This window comes from Ostrinia nubilalis, chromosome 9 (assembly GCF_963855985.1).
Source record: "Ostrinia nubilalis chromosome 9, ilOstNubi1.1, whole genome shotgun sequence".
Classification (NCBI taxonomy): Eukaryota; Metazoa; Arthropoda; class Insecta; order Lepidoptera; family Crambidae; genus Ostrinia; species Ostrinia nubilalis.
This window is the reverse complement of record NC_087096.1, coordinates 8,442,311-8,467,096: the sequence shown is the minus strand read 5'-3', so window position 1 is coordinate 8,467,096 and position 24,786 is coordinate 8,442,311. Positions and strand designations below refer to the sequence as shown.

The window sequence follows — 24,786 nt, the reverse complement described above, 5'->3', positions numbered from 1 at the left end:
TTACGGCCAAGTTTTTCTCCAGTCGACATGGACTCATTATACATTCAGCTAACTTGGTAACGACCCCTGGGGTCCATTACACCCGCATTCGTCCATCGGCTAACGAATGAACTTTGTTAAAAGTTATCGGTTCGCGCGTCTGTAATCGAATGAAAAGGGGCCAGCAACATAATTTTGTCACATTGAAGATGCAGTCACACTTCCCAAACTTGGATTGTTAGTTGGTGAGAGAATATTTTTAAAGCCTGTTTAAGTAGGGCATAAGAATGAAGTCGAAAACTTACAATTGATTTGTAAAATAATATAATTTTACAGAACTTTAGTGAACTAAGTATCACTCTATTTTTTAAACGACATTTTCAAACTTATTTGACAAGATACAAGTAGTGTTCAGTTTGGTTGGAATCTAAAATGCGAGGATTTATATGAAAAACAATATTAGATAACAATCATTTTGAATAAAAGTTATAGGGCACAGACCACTGTGTTATAGGGCCAAATAAGGGAGAGCGCTCATTTCATATCAAGATGCAGGATGCGAAAATTAAAACAATCAGTAATTTAAACTTTTGACCGCGACGCGCAATCCCTGTATCTAAATTTGCGCACCCTTATGCCGGTGCTACACTACTCCTAACACTACTCCCGAAGTGTGAACCTATACACTTCGCTTCGCCTCTCGCCTCACCTCGCCCGATTTCCGAAAATTGTCGGTAAATGCGCCCGAGACTCTAAACTCCAAAATTAGAACTTCGGTTAATTTCCTCGAAGATTCCGTCAAAACACCGAAGCGAGTAGTGTAGCGCCGACATTATTGCCAATTTCAGGCGAGAATGAAAAAATCAATCGCTAAGCAATTCAATTTATTTTATAGATCATGAAACAGTAAATTGGTTTACATGTTAACAATAATGTTCTAGTTTCGGTTACATGAATTCTAAATGTGGTTACATAAATATTCTGTAGTAATTATTTGATTGAGAGTATAATTATGTATAATATGGAATATAATTTAACACGTTATGTAAGTCAAGAGTATTTCCACTGTCAATGGTTAAAATTCAATGTCACTGCACTGTAATGTCACAACTGAGCCCCATGTTATGTAGTCATTCAATGATTATTGCTTTGCTTCATTTTCATGGCTCGCTCCTTGAAATATTGTCATCAGCCACGCCATCCAGTGAATGCCGGAGACCTGTGTAGAAGTACTATGATTAGTTTACGTAATCGTATTACGACATAATAAGCGTGATACATGAAGATTAGTTCTAGTTGCAATGAAAATGATCTTGTCGCAACCATTTTACCATCGTCGGATAACTTAACTGAAGTATGACAAAATGACAAGTTTAGTCATTTTGACATATTTCCCATACTGAAACTGTCAATGTGCCAAACTTATTCTTCAGTCAAAAGATATCCGACGATGGTAAAATCAGCCCTTATTAGCATTATCTTTATGTAGGGTAAGGTGGGGCACAATGTTACACGGGGTACAATGTTACAATGCATATTTCTCCGTCCCTTTCTATTAGTTGTATGATGTTGGTATACACGTTTGTCAAGCTCATAAGAGCTGCTGAACTGAGCCGCTGAACATCATACAACTAATAGAAAGGGACGGAGAAATGCATTGTAACATTGTACCCCGTGTAACATTGTGCCCCACCTTACCCTATAGTTAACTAAAATAGTAAGAAAAAATAGTTAAAAAAAATGTATTGTTGTCTGTTACTTATTAAAATGAGGTGGCGAGGCTCATGCAAAGTGACTCCTATTTCAAGTACGTAAGGTTAAAGTTACTGACGCGTTGAAGCTGGGAGCGGCCTGGGGTTGCGGCTGGCCGCACTGCTGCGCCAGGTTGCCGAAGGTCAGCGTGTTCTGCGTGGCTAGGCTCTCGAACGTAGCGTTGGACTGCGTCGGTGACCCAAATGCTGGACAGAAAGAAAAGATAAAATAAACTTTATTGATATACACACAAAAAGTTAATTAAAAAACTAGAAACGTAAAGGGATGTTGAAAAACCAGTGTTATAACAGTTATAAGAACATGGAGTGTCTCAGCGATCGCCCACGGCACGAGTGTTCCACCCGAGTCAGAAAGAGAAAGTGGGTAATGGGTTTTGGATATAAATGAATCTATTATTCTGAATTAGAATTTCCCTAGGCCACCACATCAGCACCATAACAACCTGCGGAAATCAATGACCTCGTTAACTTGCTTTGTTATAAAACTTCAGGCTTATGCCCGTTTTCACCATCAATCCCTAATTTTTAAGTGACCCCTATGAAAACAAAATTCCTGTTATGTGTTATCATAGGGGCCACTTAAAAATTAGGGATTGATGGTGAACACGGGCATTAATTTAACAATTCCAAAAGTTTGTTAGCTTACCGGGTCCAGGGGATCCACCAAACACTTTCCCAGGGGAGGTGCTGCCGAACGCCGGCGCCCCGCCGAAAGTGGCGCCGCCGCCGAAAGCCGCCGGCGCGCCGAAACCACTGGTCGGGCTCTTGTTGAACCCGCCGAACGAGCCGAAACCACTCGATGCGGTTGGGGAGCCGAAACTATGAACATAACGCTACATTATCCTCTCGTGTTCATTGCTGTCACTGGTGGTGCCTGTGCTGGAGTATAATTTACTCAGGTGACGTACGTAATTAAATGATTTTGCTTACCCGGTAGATTGTCCAAACACTGGTTTTGATCCGAAAACTGGAGAGCCACCGAATGCTGGCGCTGTGAAAACGTAATTTACTAAGTTTTTTTTGCTTTATTTTTTTTTCATCAACACACCAGACTATACATTTTTGTTGCAAAATGGTGCCTATTACCACTGTATAAAAGCCCTTATATTATGTTAACATGAACTCACAGGCCTGTTGCTGCGGCGAGCCGAAGGCCGGCGCTTGTTGCGGGCTGCCGAAGCCCTGGGCCGCCGGCTGTGGCGTACTGAAACTACCGCCAGTGGCTGACCCAAAGATCGACGATGCTTGGGTGGACGGTTGTTGACCTGGTGGAAAGTAAGCACAAAAAAATTACAATTTATAGAGGTACTGGTTTAACAATTCTTTCACTTCTCACACTTAATTTACCTAAAGAACATACTTTTTATGGACTGGCAAGAACCGTCTCTCCCATAAAATAGAGACTATGACGTCATCAGGTCGCGAATTCAATTTATTGACAAATTTTTATTGATTACATAGCTACTAAAAATCTAATTTTACAGCCAATTGAAAACCGACTGACCTTATCATTTGCGATAAGGATCTAAAAATTTGTGTTTATTTAACTACTAACCGAATCCAGAGCCAAAACCGGTAGACGTGGTGTTACTAGTGCCACCGGACCAGAAGTTGTTGGCTTGAGGTTGCTTCTGGCCGAAGGCAGCTCCTCCACCAAAGATGGAAGCGGCTGTCTGGTTGTTCTGGCCAAACAGCGTCTTGCCGCCGAACACGTTTGTGTTAGCACCGCCGAAAACCGATCCTGGAGAACTGTGGACGAAAGTAATTTGGTGTTGATTTTATTTAATTTACTTGATCTGACACTAATGATGTACTTTATTTTGTTTGTTTTTTTTTCTGTATTGTGGGTAGGCGATGCGACTAACGCGCTCAGGATTATGGGCCAATCTGATTTACCTACCTGATGCTATGAATAGCCACAACCACGCAAAATGGTTCGATCGCACGTGACGGTTTTGCGGTCGTCGAGACACACACAATCACTGTATACACAAACACTTTATTACATTACAATTTATTTATTATGTACACCCACACAGTTTTGTTTTTCAAATATTATCGTTTTATTTATATCTTATTACATCTTTTCTTTATAATAATATTATACTGTACTTACACTTAAAATTTATACGCGCACTATTGTTATTATTATTTATGTATGTATATTTTATGCAGTATAGGTTAGTGTCCGTGACTCCCACTCGGCATGGGGCACACTGAAAACCAGCGTCGTGGCCTCCCTCACCGGGGGCCATGGCATATGCTGAGTGGGGTCCCATTGCGATGGACATCGCTGTGCGACAGGGTGGCACTGCTCAGTTTTACTTTCACTTTCATTGTATGTTTTATGTCACCTATGTCTTATTTACTTTTTTTTCTATTATTTACATCTTTTGTCTTCTGTGATGTCCATGGCAATAAATGTTTCTTTCTTTCTTTCTTTCTATCTAATAAACTGAAAAAGATACGTTGCTGTAGCGCCATCTAGGACGCTAATTGTAATGTCTTTGTATTATATCATTAAAGTGAGCCAAAAGTGCAAATTAGCGCCTTTTATTGTCTCAGAAAAATAGTAACTTATAAGTATATTTACCTTCCTCCAAATATGCTTCCTCCTGTATTTTGCGACGGCGCATTCGTAGTTGATATGCTAGCGGCCGCGAACAGGTTGGATTCGGCGCCACCGAACAGCGAACCGCCCGTCGTCGCCGGCGTAGACCCAAACACCAACGTTTGCGTTGTCGGCGTAGCGCTCCCGAACACCGACGCTTGTGTTGTCTGCGTAGGACTCCCGAATACCGACGCTTGGGTGGTTTGTGTTGGACTTCCGAACACCGACGCTTGCGTTGTCTGCGTTGGGCTTCCAAACACCGACGCTTGTGTTGTTTGAGTTGGACTTCCGAAGACCGACGCTTGCGTTGTCGGCGTAGGGCTCCCGAACACCGACGCTTGTGTCGTCGGCGCTGCCCCGAACACCGACGTTTGGCCCGAAGGGGACCCGAAGAGCGACGGTTGTGACGTCGGCGGAGACGATCCAAACACCGACTGTGTCGCCCCACCACCAAATACTGAAGCTTGCGTCGTAGCCGTCCCTGAGCCGAACACGCTTTGCGTTGTAGTCGCGGGGGTACCGAACACGGATGTCTGGTTCGACGCCGCCGAAGCGAATAAACTTTGAGCTGTAGTCGCGGGAACACCAAATACCGACTGCTGTGTTGTGGCAACACCGAAAGCGCTAGTTGTGGCTGGGGTCGTCGAAGTTCCAAACACGGAGGATTGATTCGAAGCTGTGCCAAATAGGGACCCCGTAGTCGCCGTTGAAAAGACTGACGAAGGCGTCGATGTGGCTTGGGAGAATACGGACGGCGTCGACGCGAAGACAGATTGTGTAGTCGATGTAACTCCAAAAGCTGATGTGGCAGTTGTAGCTGTTTTGGCGTCGCTACTGAATAAACTGGGAGTTGTACTGGTGCCAAAGACGGAACTTGTGGCTGTATTTGCGCCTGAGCCGAATATTGAGCCCGAGCTCGACCCAAAGACACTTGAGGGCGAGGATGGCGAGGACGAGTTAAATATTGATCCGGATTGGGTTGTCTTTGGTGATGAAGCCACGGCGGCGCTGAATAAAGACGATGCAGATGTGGCAGTTGACACTAAGGCAGGCTTTTCAGTTGTATCGGCCGAGGTTTCGGTAGCAGATGTCGACGTAGGAGCAGATTCGGTTTGTGTTGACGTAGGCAATGCAGATCCGAACAGCGGTTGTGGTTTTACAGCTGAAATAAAACAAGTTAATTAGTATACGCTTGAAATAAATATACTGGGATACAATAGTTACAAATAAAATACATACTAGTAGGAGAAGTTGCATGTGCTTGCGCAAATAATGATGAAGCACTTGATGAGACGGAGCTAGGAGGCGTGGCAGTTGGTGGAACTTTTTCCTCCACTTTAGGGGGTTCCGGTTTTACCTCTGGTTTGGTTTCTGCAGGTTTCTCGGGTTCACCTGAAGACGAAGTAACAAATTAAATTTCGAAAAGGAATTACCCATCTTGCAGAGAGAAATTTTCTTAAGCCTCCAAATCATAAATAATTTTTCTTTGGCTTAATTGTTTATTTCTTAGTTGTGTTTAATACTGTATCTCATGTTGATAGCCCAATAAAATAAATAAAATAAAAAATAAAATAATATTCTAACTTGAATTTTTGCGCTTAGAAAATTACTAAACCATATCTAGATTAGTACGTACTTATGGTGGTCACACTTGGTGTAGTTGTAAGTGAAGATCCAAAATTGAAGCTTTGTTGACTGAACGGTTTGACTTCTTCTTTCTTATCATTTTTATCAGGCTCATTCACCACACTCTCAGCTACTTTCTCTGGGATATTTTCTTTGGCTTTTTCGGCTACCTTGAGAGCAATTTTGATGGGTTGTTTGATTTCTGCTTTCGCTTCAAGCGGTTTCTGTTCTGGTTGTCTGTTTTCTGACAAAAGCGAGGTGTTAGGAGCACTTGCAGAGCTTTGTAGCTTGCCCTGCAAGTTACTGAACATGTTCTGCGTATCTAAAGAACGAGCCAAAGTTGACGGTTCGGACGATGTTGCTTCAGATGTAATGGGGGATGAACCAACTGAAAACAAAAACATCTTAATTTATTGGGGAAATGTGCAATCGTAATGCGGATATCGTAACTTGTCTCACTTTTTCGCTATTGTGAGATGGAAGTTTAAAGTATCGAATTAGTTCGACAATGTTCAAGTAATTTGAAGACTTATTGAAAAAAAAAGCACATTGCCAAAGACTAGCGCTGCAATAGATCTACGTCATTGGTAGTTTGAATTGGGTTCTTTCCACACTATTGGACAAAAATCCAGGCCAGGAGAAAACAATTAAAAAAAAAATTGATAGTCACGTTGACAGGTATGTATAAGTTAAAGTCTGCCATAAAGTTAAATGACAAAAACAAAGCATAATACCAAGAAGAAACGTAAGAAGAATACTCACAAGAAAACGTGCCAGTAGGCGAGCATATCTTCTGTCCCATGAACGTATTGGCGTCATTCTTAGCAGTAGCATTGGCCTGTTTATTTTGCAGCAGGTCTTTTAGCACGCTGCGTGTGTTCGCAGATGGCGACTGCGGTTGTGGCGAGGCAAAGCTGGGAGGTTTGGGCGGCTGCGTTTGGAGTGGGAGAGGTTTGGGCGCCTCTATGGGCTTTGGTGGCTCTGGTTCTAGAAAATAAGTTAGTTTAACAGACTTAAATGAGGCAGTATAGTACGAGAGAGGACTGTAAGAAACCCTACGTCACTTGATACTATGATAAGTTCAGAAAAGTTGTGCTAAGCTTGGAACCGATAAGCGCCGCCGATTCTAATAAATTGCATTTACGTGCCAATTTGTTCCTTTGTAGAGTGAAGAATACCCAAATAATAAGTAACAAACAATCTTTATAAATGATAATAAAATAATACATAATAACTTACTACCTGTAAACAGCGTTCGAGCGACGGCATTCAAACCAGGTATAGCTGGTTTAGCGTTGTTTGAGAGTGGCGTGAAAGATGGCACTGAGATTGGGAACGGATCCTGGGCCTTATCTGGTTTAGGCTCAACCTTGATCACATCTGGTGGCGCTTGAACTGAAAAAGAAAATCAGGATTTGCTTTTAAATATCAAAAGAACGAACGAACGCGAACTTTGTGTCTGTGTATAAATAACGAGTTACACTGGATGTGAACAAGCGGTCAAAACGTGTCTTTCGATTATTTTTTTTTGCAAAGTGTAGGTATTTAATTCATTGCGATTTCTAACAGACTTGCGGATTATTAATGAAGTTATTGAGCTACGTTAACGGCCTAGTATTCAGCTACTTATGGTACTCCTTAGCACTTACCTTGTTTTTCAGGTGGGTCAAAGTACACGTGTTTCTCCTCCCTTCGCTGCAACCTAAGCGCCGCTTTATTCCTTAACTCCTGCTGCTTTATCAACAACTGCGCTTGTCTTTCCTTCAATACAGCTTGGGCCTTCAGCAGTCTTTCTTTTTCCTTCTGCCTCTCTTCTTCAGTCATCGCATCTATCTCGGCTTGTTCCTGTGCCTCTCTCTCTTTAGCGGCCTTTTCGTAGCTCAGTCTCATATTTGCTAGCTGCTGTCTTAGTTCCACATTGAAGGGTTTAACTTTGACGGTCTTATGGTTGGATAGCATATCTCTGAGCGCGTCCAGCTTTTGGGCGCTCAGTAGAGGCTCACTGGTCTTTTTTTGTGGCTCTAGGCTCATGTTTAGAATGTTTTTGGATAATTTTGTTAGTTGATCCCTGGAAGTAAGTTGATAATTTTGAGCTATTATTAAGTTTATTAGTTGTGATTCAGTTTGAAAAATAGAATGTTATTTACTAAAAGTATGTTTTTAACGAAAGTTCAAATGTCATTCAATGCTTTTAATTTTCAAAAATCACTAAATATTGCTAAGATAGATATTTAAGTCTTGTGACGTCACACAACACGTAAGCAACACGCAGCGTTCATCCCATCCCACCACAGTACAGGCGCGTGTTATTGACGTCACGCTCAGCTAATTTCATACATTAAAACCTATCATATTCCCTACTGACGCCTTAGATTGAAAATGACTTACTTGTTTTTAAAAGGGGTGCTTCTCAACAGCGAAGTCGATCTGAACATGGGACTAGTATCGACTTCTTTGAGGGTGTTCTTGAAGGTTCTCAACATGGCCTCCTGGCGACTCAGTATCTCCTGCTGCTTGACTAGAGGCTGGTAGACTTCATCTAGCACTGGTCGGATCATGCGCGGGCCGGGCCTTGAATGGAATTATTATAATTTATAATAAATACCTAGATATTATACAGATTACAGGCGGATAGTATACAGACACATATGGAAAAATATTTCATTCGTCAATGGTAATGGAATACCATATTGCACCAGATTTGCTGTTGTATTGAAGTCTTTAAGTTACGATATTAATTTTGAAGTTAATTAGGAAATCCGGCTCGAAGGACCAGCCTTTAATTATAGTAATATTCACAACTGTTATAGATAAATACTTACGTGGATTTTTCCGATTCTTTTTCAGCCTGTTGGTTCCATCGGTAATCCAGAGCTTTGTATGCCCGATCCACTTGATTTTGCACGTAGTAAGCTAATTTCTTTATGTTGTCCACGCGCTTTGTGGTTAAGGGGTCTGTTTGGGTCCATTGGTGATCATTAGCTCTGAAGCAAGAATGATGATAGATATATTGATGAGCTCATCATAACTCAAAATAACTCATGTTAAATCCTCTATAGGAGCTCCTAAAGAGGATTTAAAATGAGTTATTTTTGGAGTCTATATTGATTGAAAACTAAAACACATAATTCATCGTATATCTATTCAGTAACATTTTCCTTATTTGCATTATCCTTTTTGAGATGACATACTCGTATCACAGAAGATTAAAGTAAGTGCCACAACAAAACCAGCAGTTTTTATTAAAAATACAATTTTAAGCAGGTTCTTATTTCAGTAAATCTACTTCTATACCTATTTATTTAGCTATTTTATAGGATTATAGACTTAGTTACTTACTCAGCATGCGTCCTGGCTTCAGCGACGACTGCGCAAGCGCGGACCAGTTCAAGTTTTAGCTGTACAATGGCGGCACGAAGCTCCTCCATAGAACATTCTTTTCGCAGCGCTTCTGCGTCCAAACCGTCCGTGGTGTTCAAGTTGACTTCGCATGCAGCGTCGATGATCTGTGGATTTCGTTATAAATAATAAATAAATAAAATTTGTTTATTTTCCACTACAGCATTATATGTTCACTAGCTAGATTACACAAAGTAAATTAATAAATATAGTTGATTTCTATTTCCGAACGAAGCAACGTTACCTCTAAAAGTTATTGTGACTATGGACCACTGCCACAGGACTATTGTCACCAACTTTTTCAAAAATGTTACAAGATACGATTATGATGATATTATATACTTTGAGTTTTTTGCGCTGCTTCTACTCAGCACTGGCCCATTTCTTTCCCTGAAGCAGTTAGGGTTAAGGGTTAAATAATGGGGCATGTAAGAGCTTTTAACCCTTCAAGCTCCGCGAATCGACACACACTTAATAGAAATCAATTGTTTGTGACCGTTTGGGGTTTGATGAGCTAAAAGGAAATTTGCAGAAAATAAATTACATTTATAGTAGAGTCAGCGTCATCTAGTTCGTGACACCCAAAGTAACCAAAAGCTGATAACACATTCTTATTCCAATTGTAACAAAGACGTGTTGCGAACTTATTGGCTACTTTGGTCACGAACTATTTGACGCTGACTGTACTGGTGTTTCCTTCATACCTCAGTCTGCTGCTGCTTAATTTTCGTCGTAAACTTGTACAACTCCATCTGGAACTCGTTGACTTCCTTCACTATCATGTTCTTGAGTTCCTGCTTGGCCTTGAACGCTCGATGTCGCTCCTGTTCTGCCTTGACCGCGGCCAATGCCTCTGGGGTGACGACGTTTTGAGCCGGCGGCGGTTGGGGCTTTGGTGCCTGTTTATTAAAATTATAAATACATAAATAATTGGGTAAATGACACCGTTAAATATTATCCGGACACGACTCCTTTAAAAAAACTTCCTTTTATTCCTAAAAACAGAGTTGGTGATAAATGTATGTGCTGCACAATTAGATGTTTAGAAGCTTTGCAATCCTTAAGTCTAGTCTTGAGTTAGAGGGTGACGTCATCAACTGACTGGTTCTCTTTTCCATACAAAACTCTCAGCTCTCTCAAGTTTCAGTACTGTACGTCTAGCACTTAACTCAGTGCATGGGATCGACACGGAAGGAGAAACATTGACATATTATGACGTGATAGAGAATACAAATCTGAAGTCTCGCTGACGTTTGTCATTAAAAAACACCCTCCCGAGCCGTTCCCATACCTCAGGCACTAACTGAATTAGTTATTATAGTTAGTAATATTATAAAAATATTACCACAGGAGTTGTCTGCGCAGGCTGAGGTGGTGCAGGTTTCACTTCAACTGGTTTAGGTTCTGCGGGCTTTGGGGCTTGAGGCACTACACCTACAGAAAAAAAAACTGTTAAACAATGAGGATCGACCGAAAAAGGGGGACGACTACAGATCAGAAAATGTAGTGTAGGAGTCTACCGCTCGGTGGACCGACGATCAGTGTGCTTACCATTAGTTTACATTAAAATATTAAATAAAAAGACTGCGTAAATAAATAATGACATGAAATGTATGACGGATTTTACAACACCCCTAGCGCTTACTTTTAAGAACTAAAATTGTCATAGATTTTTTACGCACTCGATAGCGAGTACGTTACATTATGGTAAAGCTACAGGTGAATATCGTCGTTGTGGTAATCCGTGGAATTTTGGCGGATCTTTATAATTTAGGTAGAAGCTAGGCGGTAAACAAAAACTAATTGATTACTTCATTTGTAAATACATACTTATTTATTACTCTTACCTCCACCAAACGCTTGTGAGATCGCCGACTGCTGGAAGCCACCAAGACTAGCACCGAAACTAGGTGTCGTGTTGGGTTGGGCGACCACGCTTGGAGCCGAGTGAACAGCTTGGGGCGGCAGTTGAAACGGCTGAGGCGTTGGTTGCGGCTGAAATAATAAAAGGTAAAAGTTTACTAGAAAATGTTTTTAAACTAGTTTACATAAAAAATGCATACAGTTGAACATAGAACATCCTCCTATTTTGAAGTCAATTAAAAAGGAGACTGGATTGGATTGTATTTAACGAGATTTATTTAGATTTTCAGGTTGTTTGTGCATCAACAGATTCCTAAATTCACATCGGCGTCCCACTGGTAACGTCAGCTATTACAACGTTCTGTGAACTTCTGTGTAACTGACCTTCGGAGTTGGCAGAGTGACCTGAGGAACAACTGTCAGATCTGGCGCTTGGGCGGGCTGTTGAACTACTCCCGGTATGTCAGCGGTCAGCGCCCTTTTTTACGAGTCACTATTGAGTGGTGAGTCGACGTTGGTCGAGGCACAGTGAACGACCAGCGAGCGGGCGGTCCCTGGATGCCAAGGGAGCTTGCAGGTAGTCATTTAGTCAGTCTGGTTGGGTTGGTGGGGGCGTTGGGCTGTCACAATTCTAAAGCTACTTAACTACTGTACTAACCTTTGGAGCGGGCAGACTTGTGGTACGACTGACTGAGCCGGCTGTTGCACTGGTGCTTACACCACTCTCGGTATGTCAGGGCCCCTACCCAGTACCCAGTTAACAATATTTCTGTAACTAACCTTCGGAGCGGGCAGGGTGACTTGCGGCACAACCGTCTGCGCTGGTGCTTGCACTACTCCTACTATGTCAGCGGTCAGCGCCCCCTTTTACGAGTCATTATTAATTTAGTCCTACTAATATTATAAATGCGAAAGTTTGTGTGGATGTCTGGATGTTTGTTACTCTTTCACGCAAAAACTACCGAACGGATTTTGATGAAACTTTACAGTATTATTGTTTGTAACCCAGATTAACATATAGGCTATAATTTATACCGATCTTTGACACTAAATTTCACGCGGGTGAAACCGCGGGCAAAAGCTAGTTATTAATATGTAACTAACCTTCGGAGCGGGCAGGGTGACTTGAGGCACAACCGTCTGCGCTGGTGGTTGCACCGCTCCCGGTATGTCAGCGGTCAGCGCCGCCGCCGATAGCGTCAGCTGTTACAAGCAATGCTCTTGCCTTGTAACTAACCTTTGGAGCGGGTAGAGTGACTTGAGGCACGACTGTCTACGCTGGTGCTTAGGCGGAGGGTTGCACTACTCCTGGTATGCCAGCGGTCAACACCCCCTTTTACGAGTCATTATTACAATATCTACATTATGTAACTAACCTTTGGAGCGGGCAAGGTGACTTGTGGCACGACCGTCTGAGCCGGCGGCTGCGCTGGTCCTTGCACTGCTCCCGGTATGTCAGCGGTCAGCGCCGCCGCCGGTAGCGTGAGCTGCTGCGGCGGGCTGCACAGCTGCGGCGCTTGCTTATTCAGGTTGATGATGTTAATGAGCGCCAGCAGGCCGGAATGAGTGACGGCGATCAGCAGCGGCATGTATGGGAGACTGCTGTTTTCACCTGTGTATCAATATTTTCTACATTATAATGGGGACTAGAAAAACTTTCGTGTATTTGTATTTTGTTCTCTTTTAGCGGACTTTCTCTCTCTAGAATACTGGCTTTGTAAATAAGATCGTGAAGACTAAACCTAGGCGCAGACCACCGATTTTTAGTTGGCCGAATCGGTGTAATGTGCGCACTTTCATACATCTCCATACTGATTAACAGCCCGACCCAACTATCGACCAACTAAAAATCGGTGGTCTGCGCCACGGAGCAAAAGTCTGCGCCTAGGCTAAAGATGTCTTTTTCTTTTAAGACCAAGTACGTTCATCACAGATTTACAAGTGAGTGTTTGCGTAAGGCTTACGCCGTAACCCATCAATAAACATAACTTGGAAAATTTTCTAGCATATTTGATCTCATAAAAGTTGGATCCTATAATAAAAGTGCTCACCCCATGGTAGTTGGTGGATGGCACAAGTATCAATCCATACTCCTACAGGATAGCTCTCCTCCTTCTTATTCATCAGTGGTAGTTCCGCTCTTGCTTCATCAGACTATAAGAAAATATAGCAGTTAAAGGTGGTAGATGATTAAACCCTCTTTATTCCTAGTTCGTGCTCTATAATTCACTATTTTATCTATAGAAAAAATAGAACAAAAAGGCAAGGCAAAACAGTTATTAAACAAATCTATCAAACCCTAATTGGTCGCATGAAGCCGCAGTAATAATTGGTTTTCTATTTTTTGACTCGCGTGTACTTCATGGAACAGAATTTGATGGTCTAATATATTCAAACTATTAACTTGATAGCGGAACAAGTGGACGTGTTTGCCTGTTCTCTGGGTGAATGCACAAGGACGGCTTTGGGTATTATTAGTTATAAAATGTAAATAGATATTGTATGGTTAGTTTTTAAGTTATTATTAAGCCTACCTAGATTAAGTTATGCTATCGCATTAGGTTTTAAGTACCTGTAAAGATAGTGATGTGTGTGCAAATAAATAAATAAAATAAATAAAATTTTCACACGTACGATGTCGCGGGCACAGCTAGTTATTTTATAATTTTGTCAGTATCTTTGTTTTAAATAAAGGTATTATAAATTACCAAAGACCACTGCACCCAGCTAGCGCCGTCAGCTGACGCTACTGTTGCAATTTCCATTGCATTCGATGACGAAGCCAATATTAAGTTCCTGAAAGGAAGACAAAGATTAACATACAGATAGTCAAAAGACAAATGCAACTAGGTATACAAGACATATTCTTCAGAAAGTGTTTCCCTAGACTGTTCTCAATTTCCTAGAGGCGTTTAAAAAGCTGGCCTTAGGTTATTTGCTAAAGGAATGTAAAGAACGTAAATAATTAAAATTAATTCAATCTTACCAAGGAGCAAGACCCAATAAATAGTAATACCAGGGCCTGTTTGACCCTGTGCTATAGCAAACATCTTCATAATTCAAGCACATTGCTTGACCCGCTTTTGGGGTGTTTACTATGGTTACAGCTGTAAAAAAAATAATTACCTACAATATCATTTTACTTATGTATAGGGCCATAAAGATACTCCAACATTTTGAAGATTAAAAAACATTAAAGCTGAGTATAAGAGGGCGATCTGGTAAAGGTCGCGGGAGGTGCCTGGATGCGAGCGGCGCAGGATCGGTCTTCGTGGAAATCCTTGGGGGAGGCCTTTGTCCAGCAGTGGACGTCTTTCGGCTGAAACGACGACGACGATAAGAGGGCGCTGGTTAGGGGCCTCTACTGGGCCATATGGAAATCATTGGGGGAGGCCTATGTTCAGCAGTGGACGTCCTGTGGTTGAAATGATGATGATGAAGAGTAAAAATGTAAGAATATTATAGCTACCTACCCAAAAACAATATCTTAGGATTTTATTGATACTCACCAGGTCGACTGTTATCAGTAGCATTCTTATAGACCACAGCAAACTGGAAAGTTGAGATCCAATATATAGCCAAGGCCTCTAGTGGAGCGCCCTCAAAGAGCTTAGGGGCAGGCACAGACTTAGCGGCTGTCAGATCTGGCTTATATTGAGTGAGGGTTCCGTCGCTGTTGCCCGTTACAAATTGCTTGCCTTTGGGGCTCCAGCAAAGACATCTGTAAAGTGTAAATTATATTTATTGAATGATATAAGAAATATTATTTTCACATGTAAAATTAAAGTCAAGAAGCACAATTTGACCTTACACTTTAACACAATATTTTACAAATAGTAGTGAGATTTAGGACCTTGCCACACTGGCGTTTTCAAAGCGGAGCGGTGACGCAGCGATACTACTTTTAGTTACAGTTAGTAATGTATTTGTTAGAGATACACAAGAATGGGTTTTATTACCTTCCCTTAGACTGCACTTTCTTAACTTGGGAAGTGCTAGCCTGGCAAGCCAGTAATGTGCCATCGAAAAACACAATCACTAGAGAATCAGGGATGCATGGGTTCCATTGCATAGCCGACACAAATGTAGAGGGGCTGACATCACATCTGAGCGACAGAGATGGTGAAACATTCTGAAATAAATTGAAAATGATGAGGTGAACTTCAGTTAAATTATCCCAAGTATGATAATCGTTAATCCATTACTACTATTTACAAAAAAGATTTAAAAGATACTGCAGGCATCTCAGGTTACATTGTAGCATTCACAAGAATAACTTACAAAAACAACACTTATAAAATATAACAAAATAATGTCTAACCTGGTTCTGGAAGTCGGTGACCTTGTAAATACACAAGAGCTGGCCTCCCGTAACAGCCAAAAGCTCATTGTCACAGCTCACGGCAATGTGTGTTGGTTTCTCTTGGAGTTTGACAGTCAGATGTAAGCCATCTTTGGACTTATCAATAAGCTCACTAAGACTATAGGCTGTTGTAGAAACACAAAATAAATAAAAAAATAATGCAAAAGACCAGTTAATATTGATATGCATTACCAAAAATTATGAAATTAGATACATTTTCAGCTGAATAAACAAATATTTAACTGTTCATACATAATAGTTTTGTATTTTTATTATTGACTTGATCATTTTGAATGGTCTTGTGATATTGTGACATAAATACATTTTACAATACAAAAATTTTAATTAAAAACATTATACTGTGTCAGAAATTCATTGTGAACCTCTACTATCTATCCCAAACTAAGCTAAGGTGTGTCTGAAGAACACACCCACACATAAATTAGAAAAGGTTTGTTGAACTGCAATAGAAACAAACATTCATATTGTACTTACCCGACAAATAACCATCAGGGGATGCTACAAAAACGATCCCATACTTTGAGCTGCTAGCCACTAGATTGTAGCCTCTATTGGGTAATGGATCTTCAGTGTTGAAAACTTTAATTTTTCGTTGAAATTTAAATACCAAGTTCTGAAAATAGCAGTTTTGGACCCATTATAACCTCTTCAAACTCAATACAAGATAAATTCTAATGCAATGGGTAAAGAATTCAGAAATTTCTGTAAGTATGCCTTTACAGTAGTTATTAGAAGTTTTATGGAATAAAATTACCTTTTCATCTACCGGATTGGGCCCGAATTGCACTTCCATTTTGAAACCTAGTTTAAACTTTTTCACAAACGCATAAGGATTCAATTGATGTAATACTGAACCTTTGTAAAATTCAAATTTCTTTGAAGACAAACACAGTACATTCAGTTGAAAAGATTATTGATTTATTTTTCTAATTTGCACCGCGCAGGTATGACAACGTGTATGTCTCCAACTTCCTCATTGGCCCTAGAGCAATTCCAAGTATACCATCAATAAAAGCCTAATTAGAGTCATCAAACCTCTCAGTCATTCAATTAGAGCCATTAGAACTTCATAACTATGAGTTGTTTTCTATGTGTAAGCTGAGGACACGTGTCTCCAGCTGACACATCTGTATCTTCGTAAATATTTATGCTACGATAATGTATTATACCTCAAAAATTACAGTCGAATCCAAATAGTAGGCTTTCCACTTTTCAAGACTTTAGCTCAAATACTGTTAAAACCACGATCAAAAAACTATGTGCGAGCTGGAGTACCGTGTCTCCAGCTTACACATCTGTATCTTCGTAAATATTTAAGCTACATCAATGTTTTATATCTCATAAATTAAAGTCGAATAAAAAAACCCGACTTCAATTCTTTCAAAGCTTTATTTCGAACCGTTTTCGAACTACGAACCGATACGTATGTGTAAGCTGGTGACACGTAACACACGGTGGATTATTAAAACCGTATAAGTTAGAGTTGCGTTTTAAAGATCAAATAATTCGTTATAATTGAAGTACACACGAGACATAATTTCAAATCTCTAGGCCTCTTAGTTTCAGAATTAAAAGCCAAAAACTATTTTCCCGCCAAATAATTCAAATAATATGGGTCGACTGCGACGTTGCCGTTCCGTGCGTCCACTAGAGCAGTCGAATTTGAACCTAAAAACTAGTACTGTTTGAATCATTTTTATTTGTAGTTTAAATCATTTAATTTCGATTATAAGAATTTTAGACTAGGAGCCGGCTGATTTCTGTATTGAGTACCTAATAACCTATAAAATATTTTGATAATAAGTTTTTATTTTGATCACAATGTTTTATTTAATCGAGGCAAAAACATTGCATCTATACTAATATTATAAATGTGAAAGTAACTTTGTCTTGCTTTCACGCCTAAACCACTGAACCGATTTTGATGAAATTTGGCATAGAAATGGTTGAGTCCCGGGAAAGGACGTAGGATAGATTTTATCCCAGTTTTTGAAATATGATAAAGATTTTCATCATTATCATATCATCTGAAAATTATAAATAACTTGAAAAAATCGAGTACCTATTCGGGTAGCCCTAGTGATACTCTACCTCTGGGCTTCGGCTTGACAGTACTTTTTGGGAAACCTTGTACAGGTGAACAATGGTGGCGCCCCCTATCAATGTGTTTGGTGGGACAGTTCAGTTTAGTGGGTCTTTTATAGCTGAGACGGTTCATTGTTCAATACAATCAATTCTTTCCTCTCTATTATTTTAGGTGCCTTATGTACGTATAGATTACGCACATTCTTTTTATATGAACGTAAGGGTGGGATTTAGGGGGTCACAAAACCGGTTTTACCGAAACCGAAAAAAAAACTGTATTCAGACATGGCAAAACCAGGTTATTCTTGGAAATATAATAGCTAGAATGAAATACTAAAATAACAATCAAAAACGTTTTTATTCAGCTCGATTATTATCACAGATCAATTAACATTTTTAATAATTAAGGTAGATACACTTTACTAGAAATCCGATGATCTACGTTCTTGTCGGGTATCACTAATGAAATAAAATTCCTACTTCATAAAACTAATTAATCAGGTAAATTATTTATCACAGATCGATCAACTTTTAATAACCTAGGTAGGGTAAGGTGGGGCACAATGTTACACGGGGTACAATGTTACAATGCATATTTCTCCGTCCCTTTCTATTAGTTGTATGATGTTGGTATACACGTTTGTCAAGCTCATAAGAGCTGCTGAACTGAGCCGCTGAACATCATACAACTAATAGAAAGGGACGGAGAAATATGCATTGTAACATTGTACCCCGTGTAACATTGTGCCCCACCTTACCCTATACTTTACTGTGTAGTAGAATACTGGTGATCCACGGTCGGGTCGGGGAGGTTTCCGGCTTTTTTTTTTTGAAGGGACGCGCGCTGGTAGCTGGAGGAGCTTTTCCAGCTTCACCGGGCAGAGTGGCGAGTACAGAAGGTACTCTAGCCGTTTGGCGATCGTCGGTGCGCGTGCCGACGAGGCCGAGTGTGGGCTTCGCGAAGCGAAAGCGAAGACGTTCGCGATCGGGCCGTAGATTCCGGCTACTGGGACCGCAATTAACTGGGACAGTGGTCCCAGTCGCTGGATCGATAAAAATTAAATATTTTTCTTCCAGCGACTAGGTTCACTCATAGATAACTTAAAAAAATGTATTATTCATTCCAAAATCGGTATCGTACTAAAAGGACAATGACCAAAAGTGGTCCAAATGTCCACCACTAATGAGACCTATATTGGCTTATGGTCCATTAAATAGAGATTAACTTTCAGTATGGGACGAAAAATAAATAAACTGTCAGTAAAAAGTTATGACTGTATGAAAAATTGTAGTAGTTTACGCGCTAATCTCAGGAACTACTGGTCCGATTTGAAAAATTATTTTTGTTATGGATAGCCCATTTATCAAGGATGGTTTTAGGTTATATAACATCACCCTACAACCAATAGGGGCGGAGCAGCGACCACCCGACCATAATTCCAATATTGTTGTCTTTCTTCTGAGTTTTTTTTTCTTTTAGCGAGAATCTAACACGGCACACTAAGCGACATGACATAATATGCATAGATTAATCCGAAATGTGCGATGGATAGAATGATATCAAGAACATTAATTTTCAGATGAAAAGGTAAAAACATGACTTTTCATTCAGTCTTAAACTTTTTACTGACAGCATATTTTTGATTGCGGTTTGGTTACAATGAATCAGTATTTAGTAGACTATTTTACTACATAGGTGGTGGTTGACATTTGGACCACACTCCATACATTTTTGGTCATTGTCCTTTATGAATGGTCCCAGAAAAGTATTTCATTTTTACTGATCTGGCGATTGGGACCGCGGTCCTAGCTAGTTGATTGCGGTCCCAGTTGGCGGAAAGGTTTCCGCGGGTCGGGTATCACTCATCCATCAGAGATTCGTAAATCTAATTAATCTATTTAATTACCACAGATAAATCATATTTTACTAACTAAACTTAGGTACATACATACAACATAGTTACACATGACTAATATTACAGTGATCGGTCGGGTCTAATATCATCACAGTCATCACTCATCACTCATTAAATATAAAACTATAATTTAGAGACAAAATAAATATTTAAGGAACTTTACCACTAAAATAACAATTACTGAGTTTCTTGCGCTGCTTCTTCTCAGCACTGACCCATTTATTGTCCCGAAGCAGTGGTAGGGTTAATATTGGGACGTGTAAAAGCGCTTTTTTAAAGCCTATTTGCAAAAATAAATGAATTTTATGAATTTTTTTAAATTTTATTTTTTTTATTTTATTATTTCGTAAAGCTTATAATCAGTTCAATTATTATCACAGATCAATCATCATTTAAAAATTTAAGTAGGTACACTTTGCGTATAGAAATCTGGTGATCCAAATTCTTATCGGGTATCACTGATCACTTATTCAATAAAAAATATAATTTGAAGACAAATTATAATACAGGGTGTTAGGTAAATGGGTATATGAGCCGACACTAGCCCATGTTAACATGGTCATATAAATGGTATGGTGAAGTCAGAAAATTGATATCTTCATTTTAATTATTTTAATTTTCAAACAAATCGGATTTTATAAAATTTATTTTGTATGAAAATTAAAAAAATTAAAATGATGATATCAAAATTCTGACTTCACCACACCATTTATATGCCCATGTTAACATGGGCTAGTATCGGCTCATATACCCATTTACCTAACACCCTGTATAAGGAACTTTAACACTAAAGTAACAATCAATATACTTCGTAAAACTAATTAATCAGTTCAATTAATATCACACATCGATCAACTTTTAATAACTTAGTAGGCACACTTTACTTATAGAAATGTGGTGATCCACGTTCTTATCGGGTATCACTCATCACTTATTCAATAAAAAATATAATTTTAACATAAGGAACTTTGCCACTAAAATTTAATAACAATCAATATACCTACCTCTTAAAACTAATTAATCAGGTACCTATACTTTACTGTGCTTTACTGTGTAAAAGAATACAGGTGATCCACGGTCGGGTCGGGTATCACTTATCACTCTCTTAGTAAATCTAATTAATCAATTTCATTATCACAGATAAATCAAAATTTAATAACTTAACATAGGTACCTACATAATTAATACAGTGTGAGTCACGTTAGTGTACATATGAAAATAGATGAAACTAGACCTATTTTTATCGACAAAAAAGAGGTCAAAAATTTTTGGAGATTTTTTTTAATTTTTTATAGAATTTTTTTTCTTCCAATTACTTATTGTAAAGAAAACGTAATAACTTTTAAACTAAGCGGTATATCCTGATAAAATAAAAACAGTAATAATGCTAAATAACAAGCGATACTAAAAAAATACATAAAATACACAAAAAAGGCCAACAAATAATAAAAAATGATACTTTTTAAAAAAAATCTGCTTTTAAATTCGTGTTTTTTTTGGTTATTTGATAAATTTCTCCAAAAAATGCCCATATAACCGGTGGTTTTTATTACTTTGTATTATTCTCTATCGTATTACCTTCGTAAAACCAAAAATCGCATGTCTCTATCCCTATCACAACGTTTGCAATGATCGTTTGAATTAAGCCTCTCCGGGCGCGCCATTCAACGCTTCGTTAACAACGAAACTGAAAATGGCTCTAGATTTGTAATTTTGATAAAGACAAGTTAGATTTCAAATAAAAACAAAATATTTCGAAGTAAAATAAGCATTTTAGTTAAAATTAAAGTTGTCTCTACCTGTAGCGGAGAATAATGTTGTGGCAGGCCTTTGTTCAAACGATCATAGCAAATGTTGTGATAGGGATAGAGACATGCGATTTTTGGTTTTACGAAGATAATACGATAGAGAATAATACAAAGTAATAAAAACCACCGGTTAAAGAGGCATTTTTTGGAGAAATTTATCAAATAACCAAAAAACACGAATTTAAAAGCAGATTTTTTTCAAAAAGTATCATTTTTTTATTATTTGTTGGCCTTTTATGTGTATTTTTATGTATTTTTTAGTATTGCCTGTTATTTAGCATTATTACTGTTTTTATTTTATCAGGATATACCGCTTAGTTTAAAATTTATTACGTTTTCTTTACAATAAGTAATTGGAAGAAAAAAAATCTATAAAAAATAAAAAAAAACATCTCAAAAAATTTTTTACCTCTTTTTTGTCGATAAAAATAAGTCTCGTTTCATCTATTTTCATATGTACACTTTAACGTGACTCACACTGTATAGCTACACACATTACTAATAATACAGTGAACATTGGTCAGGGCTAGTATCACTCATCACAGTCATCACTTAATATTAAAATATTTCTTAAAACTAATTAATGAATTATGACAGTACAGAAGTAACCTATCATACTTGATTAAAATATTTATAATAATAACCAGATCTTATATTTTCAGTTGTATTTTAATTTATAGAATAAATAACGCAGTGAGGTAATACTTTAGTACTACTACTTTGCTTTTCGATTGTCATTTCTAGATCATCATAAGTAAGCCATTCTGATTCTCCTACATTGCAGTGAACTCTGTAGTGTTTTTTAAATTCTAAAAACTCGATCACACATGGATTATTGAACGTTTTGTTAAAAAAAGTTAAATTGTGGGGAAATTTTTGGAGTTCGCATTTTATGCTTCTTTCGGCATCTGGAGAATTTAGCTCAATAGCAATGAATTGTGAAAATTGATATATGTAAAAATTGTACCCGTCACAACATTTTTCTGTGCACTTGTACATTTGTGTCATGCACTCAAGTGCAGCTTTCTCTAAAACCTGTGGCCCCGATTCAAGTATTAACTCAATATTGATGGGTACAAACCCTGTACATCTTTTAATACTCGAGTTGTTTACAGTGCACAGAAAATCTGTACAGTTTTTTGTCCATGTCGTTTTACAATAGCTGTAACTAAGATATTTATCTATGATGTAAGTTACGTTGCATTCACAGTTTACTGTTGAAGATTCAAATTTGAAGTGTAAGTTTAATAGATTATTCCTAATATCTTCAATGTCCGGCCGATTTAAAATCAAAGAAATAATTAAATTAGAAAAAAGGTCACTACTACTTTTAAAAACCTGTAGTATATTTTTCTTTATAGTGCATATTACTGCAAACAGATGAGCAACACTGTCAAACGCACAAGTGTTATATATACAAAAAGAACCGCTAATGTTGGAGCCATTCTTCAGTAAAGTTATATCGTGAGGTTTTAATGACATTGATATTTCTTTTTCTTCGAACTGGCTTTCATGTTGTTTAGGGGTTTCAATGAAAATTTCTGGTAATAAATAATCAATAATGTCATTTTCTTTTTCTTTTTCATTTTCTTTTATTCGTTTTATAGTTTTACACTTTTTTTTTGCGTACCCTCTCCAGTTTTCTATACAGGGTGTCCCGTAATGTAACGTCAAGCCGGAACTGGGTGTTGAGGCAAGTTGTGCTGGTTATCAGAAAAATATAAAAAAAAATCTATGTGGCATATTTTAAAAATAATAGGCATTTAAAAAAAATCAAAAAATTCTACTCCAGGTGACGGTCCTTTTACTCGTGTTGCCACAAATCTTCACTTTTTCCAAATTTTTTTTTTGTTATGTAACCCTGAATAATGCTTCTCTAAATTGTTATCAAAATTACAAAACCAGCTGCTCCAACTTGGATGAAAAAAATACATTATTCCCAAAAAAAAATATCAAAATTAAAATTTTGCCTAGTTTAAACTGACTGTACTGAAAAAAAATTGTACTACGCGAGTGTGGCAAGTGACGTCATAATTTGGCGCATTTAGTAAGGATTCCAAAATGGTATAACACTTTGTAAAATCTTGGTGTAATTGTCGACAATTTTTGTTTATTGGAAATAATCCCGTTTTTAACTTGGTTAAAAATATTATTCTAATGTGCCCAAAATTTAAGTTTCTGGCTTAAGTGAGGTGGAGAAGCCATTTTAAAAGGTATGAGCGGGACGGAGAGGGCCATCTTACCAAGCAGGGATGTTATGGATATCCGTAACCGTAACCGAAACTATCGGATATCCGAAATAAAAAAATGTTCATAACCGTAACCGAAACTGATTCAAAAGTTACGGATAGTTTCGGATAAAGGCCAAACTGCAAAACTCTATGAAATTTGCAGTATACACGATTTCATAGTTTTGCAGTTTGCGGTTGCAGTTTGCGGTCTGCGGCCCGTCTTGGAATTGTACCTTAAATCTTAATATTTGTTACCAACTTGTCTGGCATTCGCTGGCACCATCTAATATGCCAGCCTGTTTTACCTTTATCATACATAGGTGTCGTCTTAGTTGGTACATAAAGTAGCTATGTGGGTCACGCTTACGCAGCATCTTGCTATTTGTATTATACCTACATTTTTGAAATTCTAATAATTCCGTAACCAAAATTATCCGAGACTTTCGGATAATCTGAAATGATTTCATATCCGTGACCGTAACCGAAACCGGTATAATATTATTCTAATATCCGTAACCGTATCCATAACCGAAACTTCATATCCTTATTATCCCTGTTACCAAGTACCTACAAGTGCAGGCAGAGGAGGTAGTAAAGGCGCGCGCGCACGGGTGACTTTTGTCACAGTATGTCAACTACTAATTACTGTCATGGTGACAAAAGTTTCTGTGACTGACTGTACGGTAGTCAGTCACAGAAACTTGAATTTTGGGCACATTAGAATAATAATTTTTAACCAAGGTAAATAAAGTTAAAAACGGGACTATTTCCAAAAATACAAAAATTGTCGACAATTACAGCAAAAATTTACCGAGTGTTATACCATTTTGGAATCCTTACTAAATGCGCCAAATTATGACGTCACTTGCCACACTCGCGTAGTACAATTTTTTTTCAGTACAGTCAGTTTAAACTAGGCAAAATTTCTATTTTGAAATTTTTTTTGTGAATAATGTATTTTTTTCATCCAAGCTGGAGCAGCTGGTTTTGTAATTTTGATAACAATTTAGAGAAGCATTATTCAGGGTTACATAACAAAAAAAAAAATTTGGAAAAAGTGAAGATTTGTGGCAACACGAGTAAAAAGACCGTCACCGGGAGTAGAATTTTTT

The 24,786-nt window shown here is 38.5% G+C and overlaps 1 protein-coding gene across 1 annotated transcript; it reads right to left on the bottom strand.

The window, feature by feature from the left end:
* Positions 1-846: 846 nt before the first annotated feature.
* Positions 847-16,588, bottom strand: LOC135074837 (nuclear pore complex protein Nup214). Its single transcript, XM_063969219.1, has 27 exons — positions 16,389-16,588; positions 16,109-16,247; positions 15,572-15,738; positions 15,210-15,382; positions 14,760-14,971; positions 14,237-14,357; positions 13,959-14,046; positions 13,302-13,404; positions 12,627-12,862; positions 11,235-11,382; positions 10,733-10,821; positions 10,092-10,286; positions 9,328-9,494; positions 8,811-8,972; positions 8,377-8,559; positions 7,638-8,056; positions 7,231-7,383; positions 6,751-6,975; positions 5,999-6,376; positions 5,602-5,754; positions 4,345-5,524; positions 3,307-3,500; positions 2,879-3,016; positions 2,682-2,742; positions 2,398-2,570; positions 1,811-1,937; positions 847-1,198 (listed from the first exon to the last, which is right to left on the bottom strand). The coding sequence occupies exons 1-27, from the start codon at positions 16,425-16,427 to the stop codon at positions 1,168-1,170; spliced, it is 5,454 nt and encodes a 1,817-aa protein (XP_063825289.1). The 5' UTR covers positions 16,428-16,588; the 3' UTR covers positions 847-1,167.
* Between the last annotated feature and the right edge of the window lie 8,198 nt (positions 16,589-24,786).